We start from the raw sequence: 15,925 nt of genomic DNA on the forward strand, positions 1-15,925 counted from the left end.
GGGTAGTTTTCAGAGTGGGGCTGTATAAGAGCTGTGCTGTAAGTCGTGGCGCGAAAGCAGAGCCTCCTTTGGCACTCTGTGGGTCCATCTCTTGTATTCCACTAGCAGAGTGACCTGGTCTGTGGGATGTGAAGCCAGGAGAGAGGCTGCAGGGTTGTGCTGTGAGTACGGGAGGTGGTGGTGCTGCTGGAGAAATGGGCGAGTCTCACGCTCAGCCCATGAGACTTGACAAGCCTAGAGTAATATAGAGACTGAGGCCTTGTTTAAATTGCATCTTAACCTGGGGTGTGATTTAAAACCAAGATGCTTAAACTTGTGCCAATACCTATGTGGGCACTTGTTTCAATTTAATTTGATTAAACACTTAAAGCATAATGAGAAAGGCAGTCTTAGCACAGGGGGAAAAAGGATTTAAGTTATTTTCCCTGTGGACAAAACCTTGCTTTCCAAGTTTTCAGTTCTCATGTACGATTACTCAAAAGCGAATATTCTTTGCATTTTGTATCTGACCTGTGGTGAGGAAACAAAACTAGAACCACATAAAATTCAGCAGAAGCGTATGTTAAAATATGTATCGAACCCTGCTGGATTCATACAAACAGTATCAGTGAGGTCATATAACCAGCTGGGCCCGAGTCCTCCTCTCAGCCATGATTTGCCTGAGGACGAAGCAGAACGTAGCATGAAGTCAGGAAAATCAACTGAGTTTTAATAGTTAAATTAGAGTTTGCAAAATATCACACTTAAAGAAGCATGAACTCCAAATGAATGAGTGCTTGCTCTAGCACAGTCCTTCTGCAGCTGACCTTCCCATTGTGCCAGGCCATGTTTTTCTCTTACCCCAAAGCGCTGTGCATTATTTCCGGGGGCAGATAATAGTGTGATGTCCTACTGTATACTTTGAATGTAAACGGTGTCAGAGAGAAGTGGCCAATACACGGGAGTAGTGGGCATTTTTCTCAATCTAAGATAAGACAGTGTATGAAAGAAATAGATCTGAACTGAGATAGGATGAAGGGGACATGCAAGGGTCCATGCACCGCTGTTCCCTTGAATTTGTCACAAGTTAGAACCTAATTACAGTGTCCTCTTTGCTCCCTATGTAAAGAGTTTAGGTAGATACGGAGCTCTAGACCAGAAGCAGCTTTTGCTCCGTGTAAGAGACCTTTTAGTTAGCCAGGCTTTGAGCCCTGAATGCTATATGGGAATGGATCTTTTAGGCTAGATTTTGTCATATTTGAAGCGAAACTTGTTTCTCACATCTGTCTAACAACGTTGTGTTTTCTTCTACCCTGGGAGCAGTGGAGTGAAGTGCAGCAGATGATAAACGGTACCCCGGTCTATATGTACCAGGACTGCAGCGTGCTTTCCGAGGGTGACACTGATCACTGGCTTCGCACCAACTGGATTTATCGGGGTGAGGCAGCCTCCCGCATTTATGTGGAGCTCAAGTTTACTGTGAGGGACTGCAAGAGCTTCAAAGGTGAAGTGGTGACCTGCAAAGAGACCTTCAATCTCTATTACATGGAGTCTGAACAAGATGTCGGGATCCAGTTCCGCCGCCCGCTGTTCACCAAGGTCTGTAGCGTCAGGGCTAAAGACTGAGTCATATTTTTCTGCTTAAACTAGTCATATCTTTCAGCTTAAACTAGGTGTGTCTTGCTGGCTGGGGGAGGCCAGGAGAACCATCATCTGGGGAGGGGCATGGATAGCAAGCGTTGTCCTTATAATAAACTTTGCCCTCCATGCCCTTTGTGATGCTCAGAGTAGTCTTTGCCACAGGAGGCACAGGGGTTTTCAAATGAGATCAGCCCTCCATTCTGCATAAGCACTTATTTAACTTGACACCAAGTAGGTAAGGATTCTGAAGTGCTAGATGGTTACACCAATTTTTAGAAATAGTAAAGCAGAGACCAAAGGAATTTGACTTGCCTTAGGTAACAAAGCAAGATTAGACTAAGTGAAGAACGGAATCCAGTTCAGGTCTCTATGCTCCTGAACATTTACTCTGATTGTTACAAGATACAGGGTCTTTATTTTTTCTAAAAGTGGAGGTGATGGCTTGCTAGAATGAAATTCTCCCTTCTGTGAAAGTATTTGGCATCGCTATATTTTAACTGCTGTTTCCCCCACCATAGTGCCCTCTTGCCATGGAAACATTTGAACTGCAGAACAGGGAACCTCAGATTTTTTGTAAAGGAACTTCTATAACCCAGTTCTGTCCTAAAAGATGCCACGGACCTAAATTATTTGACTGCCCCTTTCCTCTGCACTTTAAATGATGTGATGAAAACAAAGAATGGTAAAGGCAGAGCAGGACTCTGGGAACGGATTCCCCTCCCTCCCCAGTGCTCCTCCACCTCCCCTGCAGCTGGGACCTACCAGGTGAATTTGTGCGATACCTCCACAACTCCTAAAGCTGCCTTAGGATCCCACTGCCAGATGCAGCTGCTGTGCAGATCCTTTCATCTGCCATCCAGCTAGGCAGAGCAGGTGGTGTCATGTAACGGGGAGGGGCCTGCGGTGGAGAGGATCAGTTATCAGGCTCTCTCTCTGAGAAGAAGGGCCACCCCACCATCATGCTCTCTGCGGGAAAAGGCCACCCCTCCTGCGGTCCAGCTCTTCCATATCACATGATGCCATGGAGGCCTTTCCCATTTCCCCAAGCATTGAAAGCATCTTTCTCTCGCTCTCATCCTTTGTGTGCTGAGGCAGTGGCAATGTAAGAGTGTGGGAAGAGTTTTTCACTGAAGCGTCTACAGTGCTGAAATACGTTGAGTGCTGTATGAGAAGCACCTTGCAGTAGATGATCTGATCTGCATCAAGTACAGCCTAGACTAGGTGGCTGTAGTTCACTGGTCAATTTAAAAACACAAGTCTAAGCACAGTTGTGATTTTACTGCATACAATTTGCAAATAAAGAAAAATCTCACAGAAGAGAGATTGGTTCCTTTGGGGCAGTTCCTAAAGACCTCTGAGGTCAGAGACCCAGAACATAGGGTACTGCGTAAGACCATGCCCACAGAAGAGCTGAAAGGAGATGGTGGAAAGCATGGAGGCAAGAAAGGAAGTGGACCCTGTTGTTAATACTTCTTCCACATGCAAAGAAAGCATGCAGTGCACTAGCATTAGAAACAGTTGACCATACAGCCTCTAAAAAGCCTTAGTGTAAAAGAAGTTTGAGAGGCATGGGTATCTTAGCTGCTGCTGGCTGCTCAGATGTTAACCCTGTTGTCTTTTTCTCTTTCGCTTAGCTCAACACTGTGGCAGCAGATCGAAGTTTCACAAGCAGGGACATTGAATCGGGCGCCATGCAGCTGAACACAGAAGTGTGCCCCATTGGGAAGCTGTCTCGCAGGGGCTTCTACTTGGCTTTCCAGAACTCTGGGGCTTGCGTAGCGATGGTGTCTGTCCGAGTGTATTACAAGACTTGCCCAGAGACAGTGAGGGGCCTGGCCCATTTCCCAGAGACGCTAGCAGGTTCAGAGGGGCTGACAGAAGTGCCCGGCGTCTGCGTGGAAAATGCAGCTGAAGAAGCGGGCTCTCCCCCCAGGATGCACTGCAGCACTGACGGGGAGTGGCTGGTACCCATGGGCCGATGCCTTTGTGCTGTGGGGTTTGAGGAAGTCGATGGGAGCTGCGTAGGTGAGTATGCAGACAGACACTGGCTGTAGGCCATGGGAGAGGTTCCAGGGAGCTGGAGATCAGAGCATCTGTAAGCATAAAGTGGGATTCAGGGGAGTTAGTGTGGTCTGCCTCTCTTGCCTGCCCGCTGTGCCTGCCAGGTGTATCTTAAACCTTTCCTCCTCTCCTTCGCTGCTCTTTTTCAATTGTGACTTTTCTCCTCATGTGTCAGGTGTAAGACCTGCACACACCTTTCCACTCCCTCTTGGGCTTCATCCAGGAGCCTTCAGCTCTGCAGCTAGTTTCTGCGAGCTGTAACTGTGTGATTGACACTGACTCACTCAACAACTGGTTCCCAACCCTTAAATGGCAGCCTTCTCTCAGGGCAGATGGGTCAGATGCATGGAACAGTGTATTTGTCCCGTGACTAGAAAGCTGGGAGCCGGAGGGAGGCAAGTTTCTCCTTTGTGTCCCCTTCTGCTTGGACTGGGATGGCTCTTCTGCCATGGGAAACTGTGTAAAGCATGTTGCACAATATGGTCAGTGCCTGGCTCATTTCTGAGGAAGACCAATTAGCAAGCATAGGAGTCACCAGGGCACTTGAGCCACGGAGCAAGTCAGGGTTGTTGGAGCAAGTAGTGCAGGGCTCTCCCTTTGCCACAGAGGGGACAAGATCCAGCTTCTTAGGGCAACTTTGTGCGTTTGTCAGGGGAAAGCATATGTGCAATGTTTTGGGGGATACGTATTACTGCAGGGAGGGAGGTAAAAGACAGCACATCTCTGCTCTTGTCATCAGAGCGATGTGGCACAAGACTAAGGCATATAGAAAAAGGAATCCATGCACTGCTCTCAGGGTCAGTGGGTGCCCTGTCTCTCTGCTTTGTTCTGCCTTTGCTCCACTACAAGGATCTGATGCCCCTTTGAATCCCCACTGCTTGTTGCACATTTCGCTTGGGGAACTGGTGAAGGTTGAAGCACAAGATCCTTACCCTTCTCCAGCAATCCCCTCTCCTTGCACAGCCCAGCCAGTTTTTCCACTTAGGTGCTACAGAGCTCTCCCCGCCCTCCTGAGAGCACTCCCCTGGGAAGGGGCAGGGAAGCTGTCATGTCTGGACAGGCCCTGACTGCTATCACAGCACAGGTTCATTCTACATCTATGCTTTTATCCCACTCCGCCCAAGTACAGCTGCAGCCAGAAGTGTCTTTTGTAGGATCAGTAGGGACTGGGGAGGTCTACGAGGAGCGGAAGGGAAGAGGGGAGAACCTTGCAGGGGTAGGGAGAGGTACTTCATGCCCAGAGCAGTGTCTTATTGGAGGATCAGAGAAGGTGAATGTAGGTTGCCTGCTGGGGGATCTCTTGGGGTCCTCTCCCTCTACAGAAAAGACCAGGTGTTGTGCAAAGGACTGGGAACAATCCAGGTCAGGATAAACATGGAAGTCAGAGCTTCTACTTTTGTCCTCAGAAGATCAAGGACTTTTCCTTACAACATGAAAAGGGGGACAAGATGCAGGAAGTAGACCTTCAGGCAGTGTCTTCTGGTTCTGAGTTTTTCCTTAAGTAGGAACAGAAAAAAAAAGGAAAGCTTAACTACAACCCTTGCCTAATAGCAGGGAGGAGAGCCTGACCTCTGTTACAGGACAGGAGGCAACAGAAAGCCAGAGACTGAGGTTCTGAACAGGTTTGCACAATCCCTTGGTGAATTCCGAACTGCATAAAGCTCTGCTGGGTACATAATGCCTTAGCCATCCCATGATCCAGGAAAAGCCCTGCCTGCCCAGAGCGTTACATCTCAGCCCCTCATAGCATGGCAGACTTTGCTGCCGATAATCCCAGAGCTCCGTGATTAACTTCCTCAAGCACGTAATTTACCGTGAACACAAAGGCTGGACGTGCCCCTGGTCTGTGCTCTGGTTCCTTGATGGGCTCTGTGGGGTGGCCGCTGAGCCCAGCTCCCTGTCAGCCCAGGTTTGGCACCTGTGGGCTGCCCAGTGCTTGCTGGCAGTCCCCCGATGAGCACCTCTAGGAGGAAGGAAGGAAGGAATGAAGGAAGGAAGGAACGGAGGGAGGGCCCCAGCCACCCTCTCTGCCCTCTGGCGCCTGGCGAGCAGGGCTGAGCAGGCCCTTTCCCAGGCCTGTTTTTCCCATCTCGTCGCCCGGAGCGGCTGCCCAAGGGCTTGGGGAAACCAGGTGCCGGCGGCCAGAGGCGCTGGGTGGGAGCTGCGACTGCGGGCTGTGGGCCTCCCCCCCCGGCTGCGCCCCCGGGGCAGCCGAGGGCAGCCGCTCCTCTGCTTCTGCCCTGGGAGCCCGAGGCGTCCAGGGGAGGGAGGGAAGGAGGCAGGCAGCCATGGGAGCCGGGCTTCCCGGCCCGACGAGAAGCGCCTCCGCACCCCTTCACGCTACAGGCCCGGGCCGCGGCTCGCCGGCCTCTGCTGCCCCCACCCCCGGACCAGACGGGGCGCTCCGGGGGAGGCTTCGCACCGCCTCCAGGGCGGGGCCGGGCACCGTGGCCCCGGCGAGGCGCTGGCATCTCCCCGGCGGCCCGGGCTCCGCAGCTGCGGGGCGCGTTGCCGGTGCTGTGCGGCCACCTGCCGGCCGGTGCCGGCAGGGCGGGTGCGTGGGCCCCGGTTGCCGCGGCGGGGCGGCCGAGGCGCCGGGCGCCGCCACCGCAGCGTCCCGTGCGGTTAGGCGGGGGCCGGGGCCCGGGAGCGGTGGCAGGAGCCGGGGGCTCTCCGTGGCTGCGGGGCTGTGTTGTCCCCGCCGCTCCCAGGGCGCCGGGCTGGTCGGGGCCGGGCTGGGCTTGTGCGGCCCGGCAGCCCGCGGCTGTATGGCCTCATGCCTGTGGCCCCCGCGCTGCGCCCCGTCCTTCCTGGCGAGCCAGGGGCTGAGGCCGCCCTGGCGTCTGGGTCGTGCAGGCAGCTGGGTGCCTCTGCTCCTGCCTCCGTTCCTGCCTGCGCCTCCTGCCCTCCTTTAGTTTCATAGGACCATAGAATGGTTTGGGCTGGAAGGGACCTTAAGGATCATCTATTTCCAACCCCTCTGCCATGGGCAGGGACACCTCCCACTAGACCAGGCTGCTCAAAGCCCCATCCAGCCTCGCCTTGAACACCTCCAGGGATGGGGCATCCACAAATTCTCTGGGCAACCTGTTCCAGTGCCTCACCATCCTCACAGTAAAGAATTTCTTCCTAATATCTAATCTAAACCTCCCATCTGTCAGTTTAAAACCATTACCCCTCGTCCTATCACTCCACTCCCTGATAGAGAGTTCCTCCCCATCTCTTCTGTAGGCCCCCTTTAGGTACTGGAAGGCTGCTATAAGGTCTCCCTGGAGCCTTTTCTTCTCCAGGCTGAACAACCCCAGCCCTCTCAGCCTGTCCTCATAGGAGAGGTGCTCCATCCCTCTGGTCATCTTCTTGGCCCTCCTCTGGACCTGCTCCTACAGGTCCATGTCCTTGTCCTGAGGACTCCAAAGCTGGACATGGCTGCCTGAGGGCTGGAGCAGCACTGGAGCTTAGGCCTGGAGGAACAGAGGCCTAACGGCAGTTCTCTTGCGGTCAGAACTAACTGTTTTTGCAAAGGTCCCCAACCCCAAATTTCCCCCATTTACTTGCTGACTGTCTCAGCGTCGATATAAGAGGGTGTGTATGTCACCCCCATGTTTATGGCAGGTAGTATTGTCCATGGGACATCAGAACCTCTGTGTTATATGAGTCTATGGACCTGCACTTGGTTTGTTTTTCATGTTGCTGTCAAAACTTTCCTGATCCAAACTGGTCCACTGTCAGGAATTTTGAAATCTTATGCTGGAGCAAAATGGCAGGAGGCCACAAAGCTTTCCTCTTCACTCCGGCATGTAGAAGTGCTCTCAGCCAGTGAGCAGCTCTCAGTAGAGATCAGAATAACTTTTCTTCATCTTGCCTATTTCTGAAGGAGGTGATTTGATCTTGAATATAAATGGAATCTCTTTGGGCTGGTGATGATCACTGCTTGAGCCTCTTAATTCTTTCAACAGCCTTTGTTGTCATTGACCACATAGTTGTATGATTGTAGCTCAGAATGACAGACTCGTTCCTGAGCGGTTCTGGTATTTCCTGAAATCAGAAGGTGCTAGTTGCTCCTACTTCTTGTGATTATTTGTTGTCTTTGTGCTCTTTAGGCTTAAATGCTGTAAATCCTTTTGTCCTGTGTACTGTCATAGGATCCCCAAATGGCTGTGTGATGGTATTGCTATGCAACTGGTAGGCCAGTTGGCATCATCCAGTGTCAATGGGACAGTCTGCCTGCCATCCCAGAGCAAGGGGAACCATTAGAAATGAGATTAAGCTACTTCTGTGATGACAACCTAGAGAGAGATCTTGGTGTACAGTGAGGATGGTGACTCTTCCTGAGACTGATGCTGAAGAGTCTTGTTGGCCTTTGAAAAAATTTTTAGGCCCCTAAGGTGTTCCTCTGTGTCATGCAGTAGGAATGGCTGGATTTTTTTTTTTGTTTTCTGGATAAAGGATTATTTCCTATGCTCTGCTCCACCACAGTAAGCCATTTGTGCCAGGCTCCTGAGCAGATGGCTTTGGGGCATTCTCCGTTGGGATCTCCTGAGGGATTACACAGGACATTGTTGCTTTTATAGTGCAATGTGAAAAGGGTCATTTCCTCAATGCTCAAGTTAAATACCAGGTAGTAGCCATGACAGAAAATTAGTATATGCATTCCTCAACTATCTGATTAGTGATAGGTTGTTTGTTTATTTAGTTTAAGAACATTCGATAGATTCATTTAGCACAGGCCAGTAAACCATTAAATTCAGAGGTTACTTCAACCTCCCTCACTCATTTTCTCCTGGCTACACACCTATAGAAGTGAAGCATTGGCCTTGAGATAACTGGTAGACAGATCAGTGCTCCTGTAGATCAAGCTAATAGTAATGCATCAAAAAGAGTATCAGGTGTTATACTTAGAGAAAGATGTGGCTGCTTATTTTTGTAGAACTGGAAATAGAAAGCATGTGGCACCTGTTCTCTTGCAGTCTGTTGGGTCCTTTGCCAGTTACACTCAATGCTGTTAGGTGAACTGATAGTTATCTACATATTCCCCAGGGCCCTGCTAGGTGATGCTCTGGTACAACACTTGAAATCAGAAAAGCTGCTTCTGCTAAAAAGCCCACTGTCTGTCCCATATGAAGTCAGCAAGCAGAGGACTCTGAGGAGTACAAGGACTTGGAGCCAATGTTTACAGCTCTTATTTATGGTGTGGAAAGCTTGGAGGGCAAGGTGGCTACCAGTCTGAGTTTATGTTGAAAGAAGTCTCTGAGATTGACCAGATTCTGCTTTCGTACAGCATCTGTGAGGAATGAGATCCCCCTTCTTTAGTCTACAAGTCCTTTCATAACATCAATCCTACCTTGAGTCTGCATCTCTTCTCTATCTACTGTGAGAAGATGATTGGTCTGACTGACCTCCAAGGGTCCCTTCCAACCTAAGTATTTCAGTAAGCTAAGAAAGTGGAAGAAAAGCAAGCAGATAAAGGAGTGTTCAAGAAGCTGAACAAAACTGGCAGGTGCTTTCTTGTTGATCTTGGTTTATTATTGATCTTATGTTGACTTATTTGTCTCTTCACAGCGTGCCAGCGAGGATTCTACCGTCACTCCCTGGAGACTAAACACTGCCTGAAGTGCCCACCGAACAGCTTGTCCGATGAATCAGGGGCTACGTCTTGTCCCTGCAATGCAGGCTTCTACCGAGCGCCTTCGGAGGGCCAGAACATTGCTTGCACCCGTGAGTCATGGATAGAAAGAAATAACAATATTTTTACATAGCGGGGGATGAACTTATTGAGAAGAGCCCTACAAAGAAGAACTTAGGGGTTCTGGTGGACGAAAAATTAGACATGAGCTGGCCATGCACGCTTGCAGCCCAGACAGCCAATTGTATCCTTGGCTGCATAAAAAGAAGCATGGCCAGCAGGTCAAGGGATGTGATTCTCTCCCTGTATTCTGCTCTCATGAGACCCCACCTGGAGTACTGCATCCAGCTCTGGGGTCCCCAGTACAAGAGAGATATGGACCTGTTAAAGCGAGTCCAGAAGAGGGCCACAAAAATGATCAGAGGGCTAGAACACCTCTCCTAATGAAGAAAGGCTGAGAGAGCTGGGGCTGTTCAGCCTGGGGAAGAGGAGGCTTTGGGAAGATCTTTTTGCAGCCTTTCAATACTTAAAGGGGGCATGTAAGAAAGATGGAGAAATACTGTTTACAAGGGCCTGTAGTGACAGGACAAGGGTCAGTGGTTTTAAACTGAGAGTAGATTTAGATGGGATATATGGAAGAAATTTCTTACGCTTAAGGTGGTGAGACACTGGAAGAGATTGCCTAGAGAAGTTGTGGCTGCCCTGTGTTTGTAAGTGTTCAAGGTCAGGTTGGAAGGGGATTTGGGCAATCTGATCTAGTGAAAGATGTTCCTGCTCATGGCAGTGGGGTTGATCTTTAAAGGTCCCTTTGAACTCAGATAATTCTGTGATTCTATGAACAAGGAGATGGGAGGAAGCAAAATGTTGGGAAATGGGGATGAGAGATCAGAGAGGGAGAGGCTGGTGGGACAGAAGGCTCCGTTAGAAATGCATCAGCAGATGGGAAACTGCCACAGTACTTTGGGTATTAACAGCTGGATCTAATACTTTCTTTCATGCTTCTTGTAGGCCCCCCCTCAGCTCCCCGCAATGTCAGCTTCTCCCTTATTGGCACGCAGCTGAGTCTGTGGTGGCAGCCACCCAGTGACAACGGTGGGCGAAAGGACCTGACTTACACAGTCTTCTGTCAGCGCTGCCATTTCCTGTCGTGTGAGCCATGTGAGGCTGGTGTGGTATTCTCCCCCAGTGCTTCTGGTCTCACTAAACCTGCTGTGGATGTGGACGGCCTAGAAGCTTACACCAACTACACATTTGCTGTGGAAGCCCATAATGGTGTCTCAGGAATGGGACCTGCTCCACAGAGAACTGCTCCAGCTGTCTGGGTCGCAGTTGGACATGCAGGTTAGCAGAAGCAGAGAGAAGTTCTTGCTCATCAGGGAAAGGAAGAGGAATCTCTGAATGTTTAAGCTTTCTCCATCTTCTCCTTCTGTCTGCCACATGTGTTGGTATGGTATGATAAGGACTGTAAGGTACCTCTGCCTCTGACACGTAAAGTCCATCAGTCATATTCCTTGCAAGTCAAAGCAGCAGTAATCATTACCCATCAAGAGCTGTGAATCCACCAAGGACTTAACAGATGTGAGGAGGATAAAGCCCTGCTTATCACACACTAATGTAGTCCAGCTTAAGTATTGTTACCTGTGTGACAGGAAGAACAGGGACTGTGGCATGAAATATTTTCCATTACTTGGATATTGCAAAAAATCCGACCAAACACAACAGAAACTGTGCTGTAACTGGGGAAAAAAAAGAAAAAAAGAAAAAAAAAAGCTTTGAAAGCATGGAGAAACGAGGATGTTAAAAACATGCAAGTTCTTGACACATGTCTGTAGTTCAGCTTCAAGCTGGCTAGTTTGGCTGTCCTGTGAATGCTTTCCAGAGTGCTGTGAAACGTGGTTATAGAAAAGTGACATCGCAGTGCTCAACAGCCCTTGGTACTTTCCCCGAGTTCTCATTTAGTGACAAAATACGACTTTTCTTCCCAACGCTATGCGGGGGAAGCACAACTCTGAGCTAGAAAACTCTGAGCTACTTTTGGCTTGCCTCATCACTTCCTGCTGCTGCTGAAGGACAAGGAGACAACCAGGCTTGACTCTTCAGTCCTTGCAGACTGTTGAGAATTATCTTCTTATTCATGAACAGCATGCATTTGCAGTCAGCTGAGAGATTTTGAGCACTGAATTTCACAGTACCCTTATGAAATGGGCCTGCATTCATAAATCATGTAGGATAGTTGAGTTACTGCTGCTGTAAGAGCATAAAATCCTAACATTTTTATTTCAAATCGAACACTTTCAGTGCAGTGCTGGATTAAATGTAGTTTCTTGGAACACTGATTTTGTTTTGAGGGCCAAACAAAGTTATGCTTCCACTGTTGGGGTAGAAGCATACTATTCACAGAAAGCAATTAATTACGGCCAGAGACCATCATTCCCTTTCACCACAGAAAAGGAATGCAGGGGAGTGGCAGTGGCGATGAGAGTCAGTTCCAGTTGGTATGACCAGAAAAGAAAAGACGAGATTCTGGTGGAGAGAATGCCTAGTCTGCATTATGTTTGTGTTTCTTCCTGATATTCTCTGCTCTCTCCCCTGCAGCTCCGGTGACAGTATCGCAGTTTATCCTGACACAAAGAGATGACAGTAGTCTTTCTGTTTCTTGGCTTGCCCCACGGCAGCGCAGCCGGACCTCAGTGGAGTATGAGGTCATGTTCTTTGAGAAGGTGAGGGCTGCCTTATTTTTTCTTCCCCCTTTCACCCAAAGGGGTGGAAGTGTCCTCTTTGTCCAACGCGTATTTGTTACTTGACCCTGTTTGACTTCTGTAGGGGGAGGAGGCACGTTACACAGTGAAGCACCTTCTTGAGCCAAATGTCACTCTGACAGACCTGCAGCCAGACACAGCCTACTTGCTTCGTGTGAGATCCATCACACCCCTCGGGCCTGGGCCCTACTCCCCGGAGCAGGAATTCCGCACCCTTCCACCAGGTAAAGGACAACCACTGGTATCTCATCTGGGAGAAACTCACTTCTCCATCAGATTGTATATTCACATAATACATGGATCTGTTTTTGTGTTCTGTTAGCTGTGAGGCACAGATACCACACTCCTGAGTTCCTTGTCACCAGGGCCAAGCTTATTGCTTCGTAAAAATGTAGAATAATGAGACATTTGCCTTGTTTCCTTGGTGTCATCTAAAATCCACTTGTACTTTCCCGGTCAGAACTGATCACTCTCATGTTTGTGTGTGGTACTGGCAAATCACTTACCAGCTCTTCATCTAGTTCTCCTGAAAGACATTTTGATTCTGGCTAACGTTTCTAAGTTTGAATGTTAGCAAAATGATTACCATATGCCTCCTTTTGTGTGAAAGTTACTAGTGAAAAGGAGACCTTACAAGGACCTCACCACTGTTTTTTCCAGCTTTATCATTTCCATGTATTACATGTACTACATATATTACATACATTATCATGTCTGTAGTCCAGCCCCTGAATGTAACTCTGCCCAAAAAGATGGTATGTGCCACTGAAAAATGTTCTCTGCCAAAGCACAAAGTGTAGAAGGCTAAGCTGTTGAGGTCACAAGGAACAAAGAATGTCTCATACAGGCCTCACATCCAACCTCCCGTTTCCCTGGGTTACCCAGAGGCTTCTCCTTTATCAAAAACCCAAAGACTGAGTTTGCTCTCTTCATTCCACACGTTCACAGATCCTCCTATTGACCTTATGGATAATTTTAGAAATACATCCGTTGAAATGGTGCCTTTGAAAGGCTAGTTTTATTATAATGAAATAAGGACGTGGAAGAAAGCAAAGGCATACCTTAATGTAACTAAATAGTTAACTGTGTAAAAGCTGTGATACCACGATTGGAATATAATTTAAAGATTGGGCTTTTTTTGGCACCAGAAGCTTTTGGTAAAATTTTCATGAAGTCACAATGCCAAATGATGATGTCGTAAGTGATCTTTAACCAATAAAATAGCATACCACAAAGGTTCTGTGGAAAATATGTAAGTTAACATGTACCTTAAATGGTTTTGGTTATAGAAGGACATGTTAGAAAATAGTTTAATCAAGATTTTTTTAAAATAAAAGTTCATCACCTTATCATGCAAAGACAAAGGTATTTTGAATATGAACGGGATTAAAAAGGAGTGCCAGGAAGGTTTCATTTGGTGGGAGTCCTTTGATAACAGTAGGCATCATTTAGCTGTAATGGTCTAGGGATTTTAGTGGAACAAGCTCTGCAGGGAGAGGCATTTTTTTAAAAAATACGAATTTGAGAATTTAGATCCCTTAATTTCCTGCAGAAATGCTATGTACCTAACAGCTTGTCCATTTTATTAATAAAATATGTTATTTCACCTTCCAAATCTTGACTTTTTGATTTGAACAAAAAAAGAACATTAGCTCTGCCTCTTGATTTCCGCTTAACTGATTTTTAATAATTTTAGTGGGGTGAGTCAGCATGAAATTGAGCAAGGATAACAAGTGTTAATTAGGCTTTACAAATGCTGACCATTGGACTGGATGTTAGGAAACAGTTCCAGACACAGTTGTCTGTGTCACACAAGCTGTTCCTTGCTTTAAAATCTGTTCATTTAATGAATCAATTTCTTTAGGAATTTTCTTTCTTTTGGATGTTTTCCTGATTCTCTTTAAGGGAAAATATGAAAAAATGTAGATTCTCATTAGATATGGATATGAATACTTTTCAGTAATGTATTTTTAATTTTTTAAAATAGTTTTTTAAGCTGTGGGAGTTAAGGTTTAAAAACACATAGTTCACCAACAGAGGTCATTTAGCATTTCCTCTGATGAATTCAAATATGCTGTATGGAAATGGATGGCTTTAGCTTAAGAATCTAAATGGAAGAAGGCAACCTGTGTTATATGAAGACTATCTGAATGCTGTCTGATCACAAAATGGAACCACCTGATGCTTGGTTTTGAGAAAGCAGGAATATGATGTTAGACTGCAAGTTTGCAAGTCAGTACCTGCTTGTTTCAAAAGTCCTAAGCAGACAGTGGCTTCTGTCAAGATAATTAGGCAACGGACCAACCCTGGATATTGATGAAAGGGGAGGGGGAAATTGATTTAATAAACAAGAGGAGGCTAAAGTTAGACTGCTGGGGAAAACCATGTCTTTGCTGTGCCATAGTCTAAACCAGCTACTGAGCAGGGAGAAGGGTCTGATCTGAAAGAGGAGTGGGAGGGAAAGAACAGCTGTTCTTCATTTTTGAAAGTGTCATGGAATTTATGTGGGAAATCAGGCATAGGGGTAAATTACTCAACTGGAAGACCAAGACTGTAGATAAGAGTCGACCAGACACCCACCAGAAAGTTCTCTGTGGACATGAATAACAGTATAATAGGACTCATATCTGGTGGCTCTGCTGCCTGGAAGACAAATGGCCATAGCTTACCTAATGCCATTTGCTGTTAGAAGCTGGTTGCTACATTGCAGACAAATAGTTCTTGGTCTTTTAAATGATATGGCCTTTCTCTTTGTTTCTGCAGACACAGGAGCTTTGTCTGGTGGAGTCATAGTCTCTATTATCTTCGGATTACTACTATTTATTGGGCTGCTTCTGGGACTTTTCATCTTTCGGCAAAAGTAAGTGTTGATTTTTGTTAAATGTAAATGAATCATCACATTTTCTTGCTAGCAGTACTCTACCAAGTAGGTGCAGTGTCTGGTTCCAATTTGCTCTGCACTGTCTTGAACTCTGTGTCTGATCAACTAGGGCAGACACCCTGTAAGTCTTGCTTTCCTCTTTGCTATCTGCAGACCATTTTATTTTCATGACTGCTTCTTATGTTCCAGGCAGGCTCGTCGGAGACAAGCACGGCCAGATTACAATACTTCAGGCTTTGATCGAGGTGAGCTTCAAATGAGTAGAACCAGGGAGTAGCCTGGAATGGGTTGGAAGGAATGAAAAGAAACAGTAGTTTAAAACCAGACACTGGTACGGATTTTCTGATGTAATTTGCCTCTTCCCATAACAGCTCTAGTCTTCAATGTATGTTTGGTGGATTTGTTTACTGCCATTGTTAGAATCCTATGGATTCACCTGTGATTCTGTAGCTTTGCCCCATAAAGCTTGTCAAAGACTCGACAGGTTAATTTGCTCTTTTGTTTCCCTTTACCATAGAGAAGGTCTGGTTGAAGCCCTACGTAGACCTGCAACCTTACGATGACCCCAGCAGAGGGGTGCTGGAATTCACTAAGGAACTAGATGTCTCTTGCGTCACTATGGAGAATGTGATTGGAGAGGGTGAGTTACTTGTTGTTCTCCCCATCTTTCAGTTCTCCCATACTGTTATTTTGCTGCCTGTTTGTGAGTTAATCTGTGACCTTTTGCCTCTGGTTGTCCTCAGGGGAGTTTGGGGAGGTCTATCGTGGGTCCCTGCGGCTGCCAGGGAAAGAACGTATCGTGGTTGCCATCAAGACCCTGAAGTCGACATATTCAGACTCACAGTGGTGGAACTTTTTGCGCGAAGCAACAATTATGGGGCAATTCAATCACCCGAACATTGTGCGTCTGGAAGGAGTTGTCACCAAAAGTAAGACTGTGTGGGAGAGAGTCCTGGAATGAGAGCAGAAATTGGCACATTT

General features: G+C 47.4%; 1 protein-coding gene across 1 annotated transcript in view; it reads left to right on the top strand.

Annotated features, from left to right (window-relative positions):
* Positions 1-15,925, top strand: part of EPHA1 (EPH receptor A1) — a 39,568-nt gene that overhangs the window by 16,807 nt on the left and 6,836 nt on the right. Inside the window, exons 3-12 of the mRNA XM_054183756.1 lie at positions 1,303-1,578; positions 3,255-3,645; positions 9,241-9,396; positions 10,313-10,645; positions 11,900-12,024; positions 12,128-12,287; positions 14,827-14,923; positions 15,134-15,189; positions 15,462-15,584; positions 15,688-15,873. Coding sequence (XP_054039731.1) covers positions 1,303-1,578; positions 3,255-3,645; positions 9,241-9,396; positions 10,313-10,645; positions 11,900-12,024; positions 12,128-12,287; positions 14,827-14,923; positions 15,134-15,189; positions 15,462-15,584; positions 15,688-15,873 — 1,903 coding nt within the window. The remainder of the gene's footprint in view (positions 1-1,302; positions 1,579-3,254; positions 3,646-9,240; positions 9,397-10,312; positions 10,646-11,899; positions 12,025-12,127; positions 12,288-14,826; positions 14,924-15,133; positions 15,190-15,461; positions 15,585-15,687; positions 15,874-15,925) is intronic.

The sequence above is a fragment of the Rissa tridactyla genome, chromosome 1 (genome assembly GCF_028500815.1).
Source record: "Rissa tridactyla isolate bRisTri1 chromosome 1, bRisTri1.patW.cur.20221130, whole genome shotgun sequence".
Classification (NCBI taxonomy): Eukaryota; Metazoa; Chordata; class Aves; order Charadriiformes; family Laridae; genus Rissa; species Rissa tridactyla.